The sequence below is a fragment of the Salvelinus sp. IW2-2015 genome, linkage group LG1, assembly GCF_002910315.2.
Source record: "Salvelinus sp. IW2-2015 linkage group LG1, ASM291031v2, whole genome shotgun sequence".
Taxonomy (NCBI): domain Eukaryota; kingdom Metazoa; phylum Chordata; class Actinopteri; order Salmoniformes; family Salmonidae; genus Salvelinus; species Salvelinus sp. IW2-2015.
In genome coordinates this window covers 9,339,128-9,353,659 of record NC_036838.1, presented here as the reverse complement: position 1 = coordinate 9,353,659, position 14,532 = coordinate 9,339,128, and the positions used below count along the sequence as shown (strand labels likewise).

General features: G+C 41.2%; 1 protein-coding gene across 1 annotated transcript in view; it reads right to left on the bottom strand.

Annotated features, from left to right (window-relative positions):
- Positions 1 to 12,550, bottom strand: part of LOC111960652 (MAP/microtubule affinity-regulating kinase 1) — a 98,479-nt gene extending 85,929 nt beyond the window's left edge. The window contains exon 1 of the mRNA XM_023982764.2: positions 12,000 to 12,550. Within this exon, the coding sequence (XP_023838532.1) occupies positions 12,000 to 12,050 (51 nt within the window). The 5' untranslated portion in view covers positions 12,051 to 12,550. The remainder of the gene's footprint in view (positions 1 to 11,999) is intronic.
- Between the last annotated feature and the right edge of the window lie 1,982 nt (positions 12,551 to 14,532).

Below are 14,532 nucleotides of genomic sequence, written 5' to 3'. Positions count from 1 at the left end.
ATTTGGTATAGCATTCACTTGGCCAACCCTGTATTGAAAAGTAAGGATAATTTTAAAAATGTAAATCAGCGGTTGCATTAAGAACTAATTTGTCTTTCCGATCCTGTCACCCTGTATTTTTTAGTCAAGTATATGATTAGCTTTTAATTTAAACGTAGATCACTCTGATAGATGATCGGTCAGACATTTGAGGCTTGATTTTCCTAGTATTTCTATTGTTGTAACCAGGTTTTGTATGGCTTAAATATGCACCTTTTTCGAACAAACTGTATGATGTATGTTGTAAAATGATGTTACAGGAGTTGTCATCGGAAGAATTCTGAGAAGGTTAGTGAAAAAATAATATCTTTTGGCGGTGGTTACGTTATAGCGCTCTTTGGCTGGACGATGCTCTGGTAACGTTGGAACATGTAGTATGCTAACTTATCGATTTATTGTGTTTTCGCTGAAAACGCTATAGAAATGAAATATGGTCTGAAATCACAAGAACTGGGTCTTTCCATTGCTATGCTTGTGCTATTTTTATGAAATGTTTATGAAGAGTAAATTGGTCATACACGTTGCTCTATCTAGTAATTCTAGTGGATTTGTGATGGTCGGTGCAATTGTAAACTGTGATTTTACCTGAAATATGCACTTTTTTCTAACAAAAACTATCCTATACCATGAATATGTTATCAGACTGTCATCTGATGGTTTTTTTATAGTTATTGGCTATCAATATCTTAGTTGAGCCGAATTGGTGATAGCACCTGAAGGAGTAAGAAACTGATGGAGTTAGAATAGTGGTGTATTTTGCTAACGTGGTTAGCTAATAGATTTACATATTGTGTCTTCCCTGTAAAACATTTTAAAAATCTGAAATGGTGGCTTTATTCACAAGATTTGTATCTTTCATTAGGTGGCTTGGACTTGTGATTTAATGATATTTAGATGCTACTATCTACTTTTGAAGCTATGCTAGCTATGCTAATCAGTGTGTGGGGGGTGGGGGGTGCTCCCGGATCCGGGTTTCTGAGGCAGTAAAAGTTAAATCATTTCTAACTTGTTAACAATTTCTGCTAGTTAGTTTTTGCTACCATGTGTTTTTTTTTATCTTACAAAGGAGTTGTTTAATCTAACTGCTTAACTATTTATCTGTACGTGGAATTGTATTTGTTAGTTTTTTTTTCTCCAATTTTTTCCCAAATCTTTACAGGGAAATGCCACGGGCACTATCTGATGTGTGGAGACATTTCACTGCAGCTAATGTAGAAGGAAAAACTGTGTACATTTGCAAATACTGTGCCAAATCATATGTGAAGAATGCAACAAAGATGCAGAATCATCTGGCCAAGTGCATAAAGTTCACTCAGCGCTCACAACAAGCAACCTCTGACAAAAGTCCCTCTACTTCTATTTGAGGTGAAAATGATGAATCAGACACCTTATCGATAGCAACAGCTCATGGTTCTCCTGGAATCAGAAGTTTTTTTGACTCAATGGAGAAACGTAGTCAGAGAATTGCTGATGAATGTCTTGCTCGAGCTATGTATGCAACTGGATGACCTCTGATGCTCACAGGCAATGTGTATTGAAGTAGAGGTCATTTCATGTTTTCATAACAATCAGTAATCTGCATTTTTTGGATGTCGATTATGGCCGATTACATTCCACGAGGAAACTGCGTGGCAGGCTGACCACCTGTTATGCGAGTGCAGCAAGGAGCCAAGGTAAGTTGCTGGCTAGCATTAAACTTATCTTATGAAAAACAATCAATCTTCACATAATCACTAGTTAACTACACATGGTTGATGACATTACTAGGTTAACTAGCTTGTCCTGCATTGCATATAATCAATGCATTGCCTGTTAATTTATCATCGAATCACAGCCTACTTCGCCAAACGAGGAGGATTTAACAAAAGCGCATTCGCAAAAAAAGCATATTCGTTGCACGAATGTACCTAACCATAAACATCAGTGCCTTTCTTAAAATCAATACACAGAAGTATATATTTTTTAAAACCTGCATATTTGGTTAAAATAAATTCATGTTAGCAGGCAATATTAACTAGGGAAATTGTGTCACTTCTCTTGCGTTCATTGCACGCAGAGTCAGGGTATATGCAACATTTTGGGCCGCCTGGCTCGTTGCAAACTAATTTGCCAGAATTTTACATAATTATGACATAACATTGAAGGTTGTGCAATGTAACAGCAATATTTAGACTTAAGGTTGCCACCCGTTCGATAAAATACGGAATAGTTCCGTATTTCACTGAAAGAATAAACCTTTTGTTTTCAAAATGACAGTTTCCGGATTTGACCATAATGACCAAAGGCTCGAATTTTTGTGTGTTTATTATATTATAATTAAGCCTATTATTTGATATTTGATAGAGCAGTCTGAGCGGTGGTAGGCAGCAGCAGGCTCGTAACCATTCATTCAAACTCTACTGTGTTTGCCAGCAGCTCTTAGCAATGCTTGAAGCACAGCGCTGTTTATGACTTCAAGCCTATCAACTCCTGAGATTAGGCTGGCAATACTAAAGTGCCTATAAGAACATCCAATAGTCAAAGACATATGAAATACAAATCGTATAGAGAGAAATAGTCCAATAATTCCTATAATAACAACTACAATATCTTACCTGGGAATATTGAAGACTCATGTTAAAAGGAACCACCAGCTTTCATATGTTCTCATGTTCTGAGCAAGGAACTTAAACGTTAGCTTTTTTACATGGCACATATTGCACTTTTACTTCTCCAACACTGTGTTTTGCATTATTTAAACTAAATTGATCACGTTTCATTATTTATTTGAGACCAAATAGATTTGATTTATGTATTATATTAAGTTAAAATAAGTGTCTATTCAGTATTGTTGTAATTGTCATTATTACAAATATATATAATCAATAATGACTTTTTTTGGTCCTACAATAATCGGTATCGGCGTTGAAAAATCATAATCGGTTGACCTCTAGCCCAGATACAAGTGGAAACAACAGTTCTTCTTAGTCAGATGCTATCCCTATACCGGTCCCAGTTTTCTGTCATTCTGCGTGGTCGGACAGCTTATCGATGGGACCGTGTAGCCGGATGCCATTGTGGCATGCGTACAGCTTCCTTTTTAGTCACCATGGATGTGGAGTCTCTATACACCACCATTGAGCATCAACAAGGTTTGGCAGCGATGCACCATTTCTTGAGTACCCGGCCTGAAACTGAGATGCCTCCTACAGAATTCATTGTATCACTGACTGAATGGACTCTTAATCATAACATCTTTATCTTCCAGGACCGTATTTTCAAACAGGTCAAAGGATGTGCCATGGGAGCTTGCTACAGCCCTTCCTACGCTGGTTTGTACTTGGGTAAATGGGAAAATGACTTCATTTTGGATCCTTCTAATAACCATTTCTTTGACCGGATTATATGGTGGGGACGCAATATATTGATAATGTTTGCCTGTTTTGGTCCGGCTCAGAAGATGAACTTATTTCCTTCCACCAATACCTTAACAGAATTAACCCTAACATCAAACTAACTATGGAATACAGCAAGGATAACATTCATTTTTTGCCCAACATTAGTAAAAATGACAAAGGTTATTTGCACACATAATCTTTAGGAAGCCTACAGATGGGAATACCATTCTGAGGGCAGACAGCTTTCACCCAAAAAGGCTAAAAGAGAATATTCCATATGGCCAATTCCAAAGAGTCCGTAGAATTTGCGATCAGGAAACAGACTAGTGTCAAATCTGCTGAATTGGAGAATCGCTTTTTGGATCGGGGCTACAGCGTTAGGTCCTGAAAGATGCAGGTATAAGGGCTGGATTACTTGACAGAGAGAACTTGTTACGAAGAGGAGTGCCTCGTGATACATCAGAGAGGATGTATTTTGTTACAAAATACAGCACTGAAGCAGAGAACATTAAAAGAATCATTAAAAATAATTGGGGAATCATCCAAAGTGATACACTACTACGCCAAGTCTTTCCTGAACCACCAGTCATAAGCTTTAAGAGATGTCCTACCCTAAATGACAAATTAGTCCACAGTTATCTTCCGGTGACTCTCAAAAAAACTTGGCTTGACCACAAACCCAAGGGCTCTTTTAAATGTTACCAGTGCAACCATTGCAGTAATATTGCACAGGAAAGTATTTTGTTGACAACAGCTTCTAAAATGGAGTATTACCTCAAGCATTTATTAACTGCAAAACCCACTCATGTCATCTAATAGACTGGAATGTCCACAGTGCAAGGTGTTCTACATTGGACGGACAAAGAGACGCCTTCAGATCGCTTGGCGGAACACAAGTACGCCATACGGGTAAGGAATGAAGACTACCCCATGGCAAGGCACTACAAGTCCTTACACCATGGTAACCCTGCTCCCTACAAGCTATGGGTATTGATCATGTTCCGGCCTCTATTAGAAAAGGGGACCGTCTTAAACAGTTAAACCAAGGGAAAGTTTTTGGATTTACAAACTACAGGCCACTAAGTACCCTGGTTAAATGAAGATATGGATTTCTCACCCTTTCCTGTAGGGTCGTGATGGGTCCATTTGCTGTCATTAGTGGACATTTTGCTCAATTGCCCTCTAGCTATGTTTGGACTGTTGTTCATGTTTTGCTGTGGTCTGGAGTACTGTGGAATATATTGCTTTCTTGTTCTGGACACTCTCTCCCAGTCATGGTTAGGGTTGGAACTGCCTCTCTGGGTGTTCTGATGCTTCTAGCTTGGAGTTGTATGCTCATGATACATAGCTACAGTATTTCTACCTTTTCATGTGTATATTATTGCTTACTAGGTGTGTCCAATTTTGGTAACCACTCCCTCTTCTAATTAGGGCTAATTGGAAAGCCTTTCAAAAGAGGACATTGTATTCTCCTTTTCTGTACTCCCTGACGAAGGCCATGGCAGCCGAAACGCGTCGGTTTTTAAACAATTTTGTTTCTATTGAACATGCCATACTAATATAAAGGCATTTTAATTAATTATATGAAGAGTGCCTTGGTCCTCCTTTCTTTAGATTTGATTTATGTATTATATTAAGTTAAAATAACAGTGTTCATTCAGTATTGTTGTAATTGTCATTATTACAAATAACACTGCTCCAAAAAATAAAGGGAACACTAAAATAACACATCCTAGATCTGAATGAATGAAATATTCTTATTAAATACTTTTTTCTTTACATAGTTGAATGTGCTGACAACAAATCACACAAAAATTATCAATGGAAATCAAATTTATCAACCCATGAGGTCTGGATTTGGAGTCACACTCAAAATTAAAGTGGAAAACCACACTACAGGCTGATCCAACTTTGATGTAATGTCCTTAGAACAAGTCAAAAATGAGGTTAAGTAGGTGTGTGTGGCCTCCACGTGCCTGTATGACCTCCCTACAACGCCTGGGCATGCTCCTGATGAGGTGCGATGGTCTCCTGAGGATCTCCTCCCAGACCTGGACTAAAGCATCTGCCAATTCCTGGACAGTCTGTGGTGCAACGTAGCGTTGGTGGATGGAGCGAGACATGATGTCCAGATGTGCTCAATTGGATTTCAGGTCTGGGGAACGGGCGGCGCAGTCCATAGCATCAATGCCTTCCTCTTGCAGGAACTCTGACACACTCCAGCCACATGAGGTCTAGCATTGTTCTTGCATTAGGAGGAACCCAGGGCCAACCGCACCAGCATATGGTCTCACAAGGGGTCTGAGGATCTCATCTCGGTACCTAATGGCAGTCAGGCTACCTCTGGCGAGCACATGGAGGGCTGTGCGGCCCCCAAAGAAATGCCACCCACACCATGACTGACCCACCGCCAAACCGGTCATGCTGGAGGATGTTGCAGGCAGCAGAACGTTCTCCACGGCGTCTCCGAACTCTGTCACGTCTGTCACGTGTGTGTGAACCTGCTTTAATCTGTGAAGAGCACAGGGCGCCAGTGGCGAATTTGCCAATCTTGGTGTTCTCTGGCAAATGCCAAACGTCCTGCACGGTGTTGGGCTGTAACACAACCCCCACCTGTGGACGTCGGGCCCTCATACCACCCTCATGGAGTCTGTTTCTGACCGTTTTGAGCAGACACATGCACATTTGTGGCCTGCTGGAGGTCATTTTGCAGGGCTCTGGCAGTGCTCCTCCTTGCACAAAGGCGGAGGTAGCGGTCCTGCTGCTGGTTGTTGCCCTCCTACGGCCTCTCCAACGTCTCCTGATGTACTGGCCTGTCTCCTGGTAGCGCCTCCATGCTCTGGACACTACGCTGACAGACACAGCAAACCTTCTTGCCACAGCTCGCATTGATGTGCCATCCTGGATGAGCTGCACTACCTGAGCCACTTGTGTGGATTGTAGACTCCGTCTCATGCTACCACTAGAGTGAAAGCACCGCCAGCATTTAAAAGTGACCAAAACATCAGCCAGGAAGCATAGGAACTGAGAATTGGTCTGTGGTCACCACCTGCAGAACCACTCCTTTATTGGGGGTGTCTTGCTAATTGCCTATAATTTCCACCTGTTGTCTATTCCATTTGCACAACAGCATGTGAAATTTATTGTCAATCAGTGTTGCTTCCTAAGTGGACAGTTTGATTTCACAGAAGTGTGATTGACTTGGGAGTTATATTGTGTTGTTTAAGTGTTCCCTTTATTTTTTTGAGCAGTGTATATAAATAGACATTGGCCGATAAATCGGTATCTGCTTTTTTTGGTCGGTATCGGCGTTGAAAAATCATAATCGGTTGACCTCTAATTGGAAGAGATTTCTGAATGTTCTTCGCCCAGCATACACCCCTCCAACCAGACATGCTTCATCTACTCATTTGCTGAATGCAGAGTTCAACAGGGTTCCAGTGAAGGTCAAGCAAATCATAGAGAAAGCAAAATGTATTGCAATCATCTCTGATGGGTGGTCGAATGTTTGTGGGCAAGGAATAATTAACTACATCATCTCCACCCCTCAACCAGTGTTCTACAAGAGCATAGACACAAGGGAGAATAGACACACCGGTCTCTACATAGCAGATGAGCTGAAGCAGTCATCAATGACCTTGGACCACAGAAGGTATTTTCACTGGTGACAGACAATGCTGAGAACATGAAGGCTGCTTGGTCTAAAGTGGAGGAGTCCTATCCTCACATCACACCCATTGGCTGTGCTGCTCATGCATTGAAACCGCTCCTCAAGGACATCATGGCACTGAAAACAATGGATACACTCTACAAGAGAACCAAGGAAATGGTTATAGCAGCAATCTTCCTCACCGAGCAAAGTGAGAAGAATAAGAGCACCACATTGAAGCTGCCCAGCAACACCCGTTGGGGTGGTGTTGTCATCATGTTTGACAGTCTCCTGGAGGGGAAGGAGTCTCTCCAAGAAATCGCCATATCACAGTCTGCCGAAATTGGACAGCCCCATCAAGAGGATCCTCCTGGATGATGTATCTTGGAAGAGTGGTAAGCAGCCTGAAACCTATGGCAGTAGCCATTGCACAGATTGAGGGAGACGATGCCATCCTGTCTGATGTTCAGACTGCTAGCAGACAGACGTAAGAGAAGAAATCCTTACTGCCCTGCCCACTTCACTGTTTTTATTTATCCGTTACTTTACCAGGTAAGTTGACTGAGAACACGTTCTCATTTACAGCAACGACCTGGGGAATAGTTACAGGGGAGAGGAAGGGGATGAATGAGCCAACTGTAAACTGGAGATGATTAGGTGACCATGATGGTATGAGGGACAGCTTGGGAATTTAGCCAGGACACCTGTGTTAACACCTCTACTCTTACGATAAGTGCCATGGGATCTTTAATGACCTCAGAGAGTCAGGACATCCATTTAACATCCCATCCGAAAGACAGCACCCTACACAGGGCAGTGTCCCCAATCACTGCCCTGGGGCATTGGGATATTTTTTAGACCAGAGGAAAGAATTGCCTCCTACTGGCCCTCCAACACCACTTCCAGCAGCACCTGGTCTCCCACCCAGGGACTGACCAGGACCAACCCTGCTTAGCTTCAGAAGCAAGCCAGCCGTGGTATGCAGGGTGGTATGCTGCTGGCTGTTGCTCCAAGCAGAGGAAACTGAAGTTCTGAAATACATCAAAAAGCGTGAAGACTTCTGCCTGAAGCCCATACACGCTGCAGCATACATGTTAGATTCCAAGTATGCTGGCAAGAGCATCCTGTCTGGTGCAGAGATCAACAAGGCCTATGGTGCCATCACTGCCATGTCTCGCCACCTTGGCCTGGACAAGGACAAGGTACTTGGCAGTCTGGCCAAGTACACCTCCAAGCAAGGGCTTTGGGATGGAGATGCAATCTCATCAGCCACCTGGTGGAAGGGACTTTGTGGATCTGAGGCTCTTTCCCCTGTTGCCTCCATCATCCTCCAAATCCCACCAACATCAGCCACCTCAGAGCGCAACTGGTCCTTGTTTGGGAACACACACACCAAAGCACGTAACAGGCTGATCAATACAAGGGTCGAAAAATTGGTGGCCATCCTGGCAAATTTGAGGCTTGTTGAGCCTGACAACAAGCCATCCTCAACAAGGTTGGAAAGTGACAGTGAATATGAGGCCTCAGAGTCTGATGTTCAAGAGGTGGACATTGGAGGAGGCCCAGGGAGAAGACATGGAAGCCTGAGAGGAAGATAACCAAAGCTTTAGTTTCTAGACTATCATTTTACAGATGTATGTTGAAAATGTTTTTGGGAGATGCGATTCAATATTCCCTTTCTTTTGTTGTTCAGTGAAATCATCCCATGTGAAGCGTCAGCTCATTTAATTAAAGTTCAATTCGTAAGTATATTTTTCTATTAGAAGGATTTAATCATTTGCAATTATGTCTACTTATGATAAGGTAAAAGGTTTATGTTTCTGTCTCCATATGATATGGTAAATATTTCCAACACAAAAAACATCTACATTTAAATGGTATTCATATTAATTTGCATATATTTCTATTAATTCCCATATATTCCCACAGAAAGTATCCACCTCTGAATATTCCCCAAAACAAGCAACCCTAGTTGTAGGCCTATTAACCGTGTCATGTGACATTCCAAAAGAATGATAGAATGGTTCGTAAAGTTTAGAAAATCTCCACAATACCTATATTCTCACAAGTCAGTCTAGTGTTTATAAGGCAAGATTCACCCATTTTAAACGTTACTGTTTTTGTGCATCTCTGAGTGAAGTTCTATCGATTCCCTGGGTAATTTAATGTTTTCATGTGTATCTGAGCTATTCGCCGTTCAAGCAGGCAGAAATAAAGCCGGTATGACGAGTTTTGCGTCATAAAATATATTTGACCATTGGCTTTCATACTTTACTAATTCTGCGCGCTGCCCATTCGGATGAACAGAAGTTGCGTATGCGAAGCTGCATTGGTTGGGAATTTTGGAGAGGTGTGCATTCGGAATGGGCATTCCCCGCAGACAGTCTCAGAGGCACGTAGCTATGTCACAATGGGACGCCAGACTATCACGTCTCTGCGTCGGTGGACTCTGAATTACGCTTTACACGTGGTGCCAACAGTCATTCATTAACCTGCACAATCGCAAACCCTTTTCTCAGTGACAGTTCAAAAACTTGACTGGCTTCATTATTAAAGTCCAACTGAAAGCGTTTTAGCAACATAAAATCTTGTTAAAAATCTGCTCATACACCACCAGGAATAATGACACTTTTCTACATTTTCTGACAAGCGAACACTTAGTCATTTTCACGTTTTCATAGAATGTTTGGGAATGACGTATGGGAAAGGCATGATAAATTTCTATAGAAACATAGAGTAGGAATCAAACCAGCAGTGCTTTTGGACAATTAATAAACAATGCAGTAATTAAAACCTAATAAAAAAAGCATACGTCTTGTCCAAGACTGTAGTCTACATAGACCGGTGCACCATAGCCAATCATAGCTACACTAAGCCTATACGCAAACAAGCCATTTGCCACATGGCCCTGCCATCATTCACCTTGAACTAGACTGTTTACAGGCAGTAGCAACAGCGCAACTTTAGATCATTACAAAGCAGTCGCCAAAAGCCACAAAATACACCTGAATGGATTTATGAACATATATAAATACAACGGGAGTCCTCTTACAGTCCTATCGATGAAACAACCATGAAAAGGTCGGCTCGCTCTCCCTCGGTTGCCTATCAACAACAAGAGCAACAACTAATGTTAGCCAGAGAGAGATGAGCTAAAATCTAAAGAGGGAACAGTAGATAAGCCCTCAAACTTTTCAGCTTGTAGTTGGCCGTCAAAATTGCACTGATAAATTATAGTTAATCGTAACCTGCTCGCCCTTCTGCAGCTTGCCCCTGACCTAGCGGTTAAGAAAGATGGGCAAGTAACTTAAAGGTTGCTGGTTCGAATCCCCGAGATGACTAGGTGAATAATCTGTCTATGTGTCTTAATCGCTCCTGTAAATTTCTCAGGATAAGAGCATCATTTAAATTACTTAAGATGTAAATGTCAATGCATGCTTGTTCCAACCAATGATGTATATACACATTCGATGACTAACAGGTGGAACTGTGTTGATGCCACTGTGCCTCCATCTTGGCACTCCCCCATCATTGTAAAAAAATATTTTAGAAGCTACAGAAACGCATTTATAAAATGTCTACATTGACACGTTTATTATATTACAGACACCTTAATGCATATGTTTAAATTATATTATGTGAGCTAAACTTCAAAATAAAAAATGATAATCTCAAAAAAACATTCCTTAAAGTAATTTTTAGAGATGACTAATTCTACTGTCCACATCAAAAACGTTAAATATATGTAATTTTGCCTTTAAAAACATTTAATTTAAATAATGTAGAATTCCATTCATTCCTATGGAGGACTGCGCCTACCGGGGAGTGTCAATGCGCTACCGGGGAGTGTCAATATGGCCGACCGGTGGCGTCAAAGCCTGTCAATGGCCAATACATAGGATCAGCAATCCAGGGTTTATATACATCATTGGTCACACAACCGACGTTTTGACATCTGAATTTTCAAACTCATAGACAGTTTTGTGGATGCAGACTGACCATCGATGAGATCAAAATAATAGTTCCATGTGTTGAGTGTTTAACAATGACACTGTTACAAACAGGAGTAAAAGCTTATACTTGGGGGTAAGACACTTGAACTAAACTCATGAGGCATTTAGGAGTTACATTCTTAAAGAATGAATGGGTATTTAGCCTATCATTAAATTACAAGTCAAAAAATTGATGTAAAAACTAGACCTACCTGTAACAACTACCCGAAAGCCATGTAAATTGTCTTAAATCAAAGCAAAATGCGTCATTAAAACGACAGTACGACAGACGATAATCATTCAAGGCACTTAGACGGCCTGCTGAGCTAGATTTCTTCCCGCACGTAGGCCTACCATGATCCCAAAGTTGAGTCACAGCTTTTGAACATAGTCAAGATCTAATGTTGCAGTAAGCTAACAATAGCAATTGTCCTATGCTATGGCACATTTTAAAAACGGCCTCCTCCAGAAATTGAGATACGTTGTAACTTTGGCTGTTATAATCAGCGAGGACCGACAGACACAAGGTAACATTGTATCTGATTTGTCGGCTACGGTTTCCCATACATAGATAACCGAAAGCATCAGAACACATCCTTAAGGACGCAGTCTTCCACGCAGACATGGCCAAATTCTAGCTACAACTATGAATGTTTACGTGTAGTCTTATAGTCTACAATGGCATGCGTAAAATTTGATCCGACGAACGATTTCAAATGCTATAATGTTTTAAAAAATGACAATGGCAGAGGATGGGTAACGTTAGCTAATATCCCTATTGCCCCAGTGGGCTATGCGGCTAGCCTGCTGACCGATAGGTTACACAGACAAGCCCAATTTCAGCGTTATGATTCACACGTACCACCACACAAACTTAGCCAAAAATAATATCGTACTTAGAAAAATATAAGCCGTAGGGAAGAAGGAACATTGGATACTTACATTCTCTGTATCACGCTCATTCACTGTGGGCAATGGCGTTCTGGTCGACATTTTGTGTGTACAGGCCGCTAAGCACCGAGCTTGGCAGCCGCCGAGAACAGTGCGACGAGTGAAAATATTAAATTGGACTTTTTTTTTACACCACCGGCATTTCCTACCCGACGGTCCAAACAGCAGTATTCCAAACTACAGCATATCTACCTCAAGGCCCGCTCGGAGCCAGCGCAGGTCTATCTATGCTGATAGATGCGCCCCCGGGTACGAGGCAAGCGAGTGTAGCGGGCCGAAAGAACCGATAGGAGTTCGTATGAAGGAAAGAATCCAGCATTGATCCACCCTGATATATAGGCTGACACACTCTAGGAAAACGAACGCGAGATGGGGGAGTAGTAGTAAAAGGAACACCCTACACAGAAGCGACCTTCATTCGGCCCCCCAAAGGCTTGGACGCATGCATGCATGCATGCAGGGTAGCCTACGCGGGTACAACCAGTGTTCATGGAATATCTTTTATAGAACGCATGCAAGCAAAAACATTATATTCCTTCGCAACGCTGTAAGACGAAAGAACGTGACAGTGGCAACGCCAGGTGGCGAGAGAAGGATCGAGCAACCTCGATCAAAGGGAGTTTTTTTTTTTTCAATATGAATTGAAGAAAATGTTAATGAGGACGTATTTGTGGTAGAAGGAGGAGGTTCTTGATTGTTGACATATGCTGCCAAGGATATGCATGCATGCGTGAACTGTTTTGTTTGGAAAGCATCATCATGATCATCATTCTTGGGCGGTAAATCATCTCGAGATTTAAAGGATGACCTTCCTAAACATTCGAAGTACCCTATTTGTAAGCATACCATACTTTCTAAGCAAATTGGTCATTGATTCCTGGTCAAAATGCATCGACTTCGTATACATTCATTAAAAATACAAGGAAATTATCACCTAGTTTAGTAATAGAACTAAAAAGCCATACCTAAGACTTTCGTCTATTATTTGCAATGTCAAAAACTAGTGAAATGTGCCAATGTTGCCATCTAGCGTTTATAATTCGGAATCGCATTATGTTAATTTGCCTTTACGCTGTACCCTAAAACGCCTGAGACTGAATCTATATGCTAGCGTTCAGTTATACAAGTGACTAGGTATCCTATTCCCTTTCCGCCAATGTCATCATCCTATGTTATGCTACATTTCTGGTACCCCGTGTACATAGGCAAGTTATCGTTACTCATTGTTTTTCTATTATTTCATTTTTTCCCCTCTGCATTTTGAAGGGCCTGTAAGTAAGCATTTTACTGTTTGTCTACTTTACATCTAGTTGTTTAGGAAGCATGTGACACGATTTGATTTCAGGTCCTATGTGTAATTTGTAAGGTAATGAAATGCACTTACAGTTGTGCTCAACTAGTGTGGCACCCTTGCACTTTACAGTGGAGCAGAATGTTGTTTTCTCTTTTCAAAACTGGTTGAATGGCAATTGTTTACCCTGTAGGGTACGTTACGCAGGGCTGGGGAGTAACGGATTTCATGGAATACCGTTACATGTAAGGGATTACAAAAACGGTACCTGTAATCCGTTACCAGCAGAAATATTGTAATCAGTTAAAACTTTTGAAAAACAAGATGATTACTTTGAAGATTACTTTTAAATTCAGTAAGGATGTTTGCGAGAAAAAAATATGACACTACTGTTTTCTCAATGACATTCAAATCAGCATTGAAAAGGGCGCAAATGTAAATTTGAACCACCAGAGCGAGTCTGACCAGAAGTCAGAGACCACTATGATGACACACCAAATGTGTTTGATGGATCGCGGGAGAAGAGCACGAATAGGCTTTTGTAGGCTACAGAACAAGTAATGTCTTCCAATGGTGTGACTGCTGTCGGCATCCAAAGATTATCCAACTTTAATAAACGCTTGGAGGTAAAGGATGACAGCAGTGGTGTAGTTTACGGCGATACGGATATCACTTATTATTGATATCGACATAGCGTATTGATGTGAATCACACTGCTGCTCTCTCATTTAGCTATTTGCGCCTTACGGATTGTGGTTGTTGTGGATGGCTATTCCCAAATCTAAGTGTGTATTTGAACCCAATAATGATTGAGTTCAAGGTGCCTATCAATCTTGGTCTTTGAAACCAATGGACAGCCAGTGAAAATTGCGCTCTTGCAACAGCTGCATAGTGCGGATCCCAGCCTATGAGCAATAAAAGCCCCACTTTTATTCCAATTTAATTCATGCTGATAAGAAAATCCATAGGCCTAATGGTTACATGCTCAAACTCACACACTTTTGACTGTCCCTCTAAGTCTATCTGTAGTTGGTACATCCATTTTTGGACTTCTAAATTATATATATTAATGTAAAGATATAATCTAATTTTATTATTGTATGAAGTAGAAAGCGATGGGTTAGAAGAAGCCTACATAACCAACCATAAAGTAACATTTAACATTCATATATGGCCAGATATGTAAACTTTAACATTGATTTATCCTGCAAGAGATATTCAATTGGTAACATA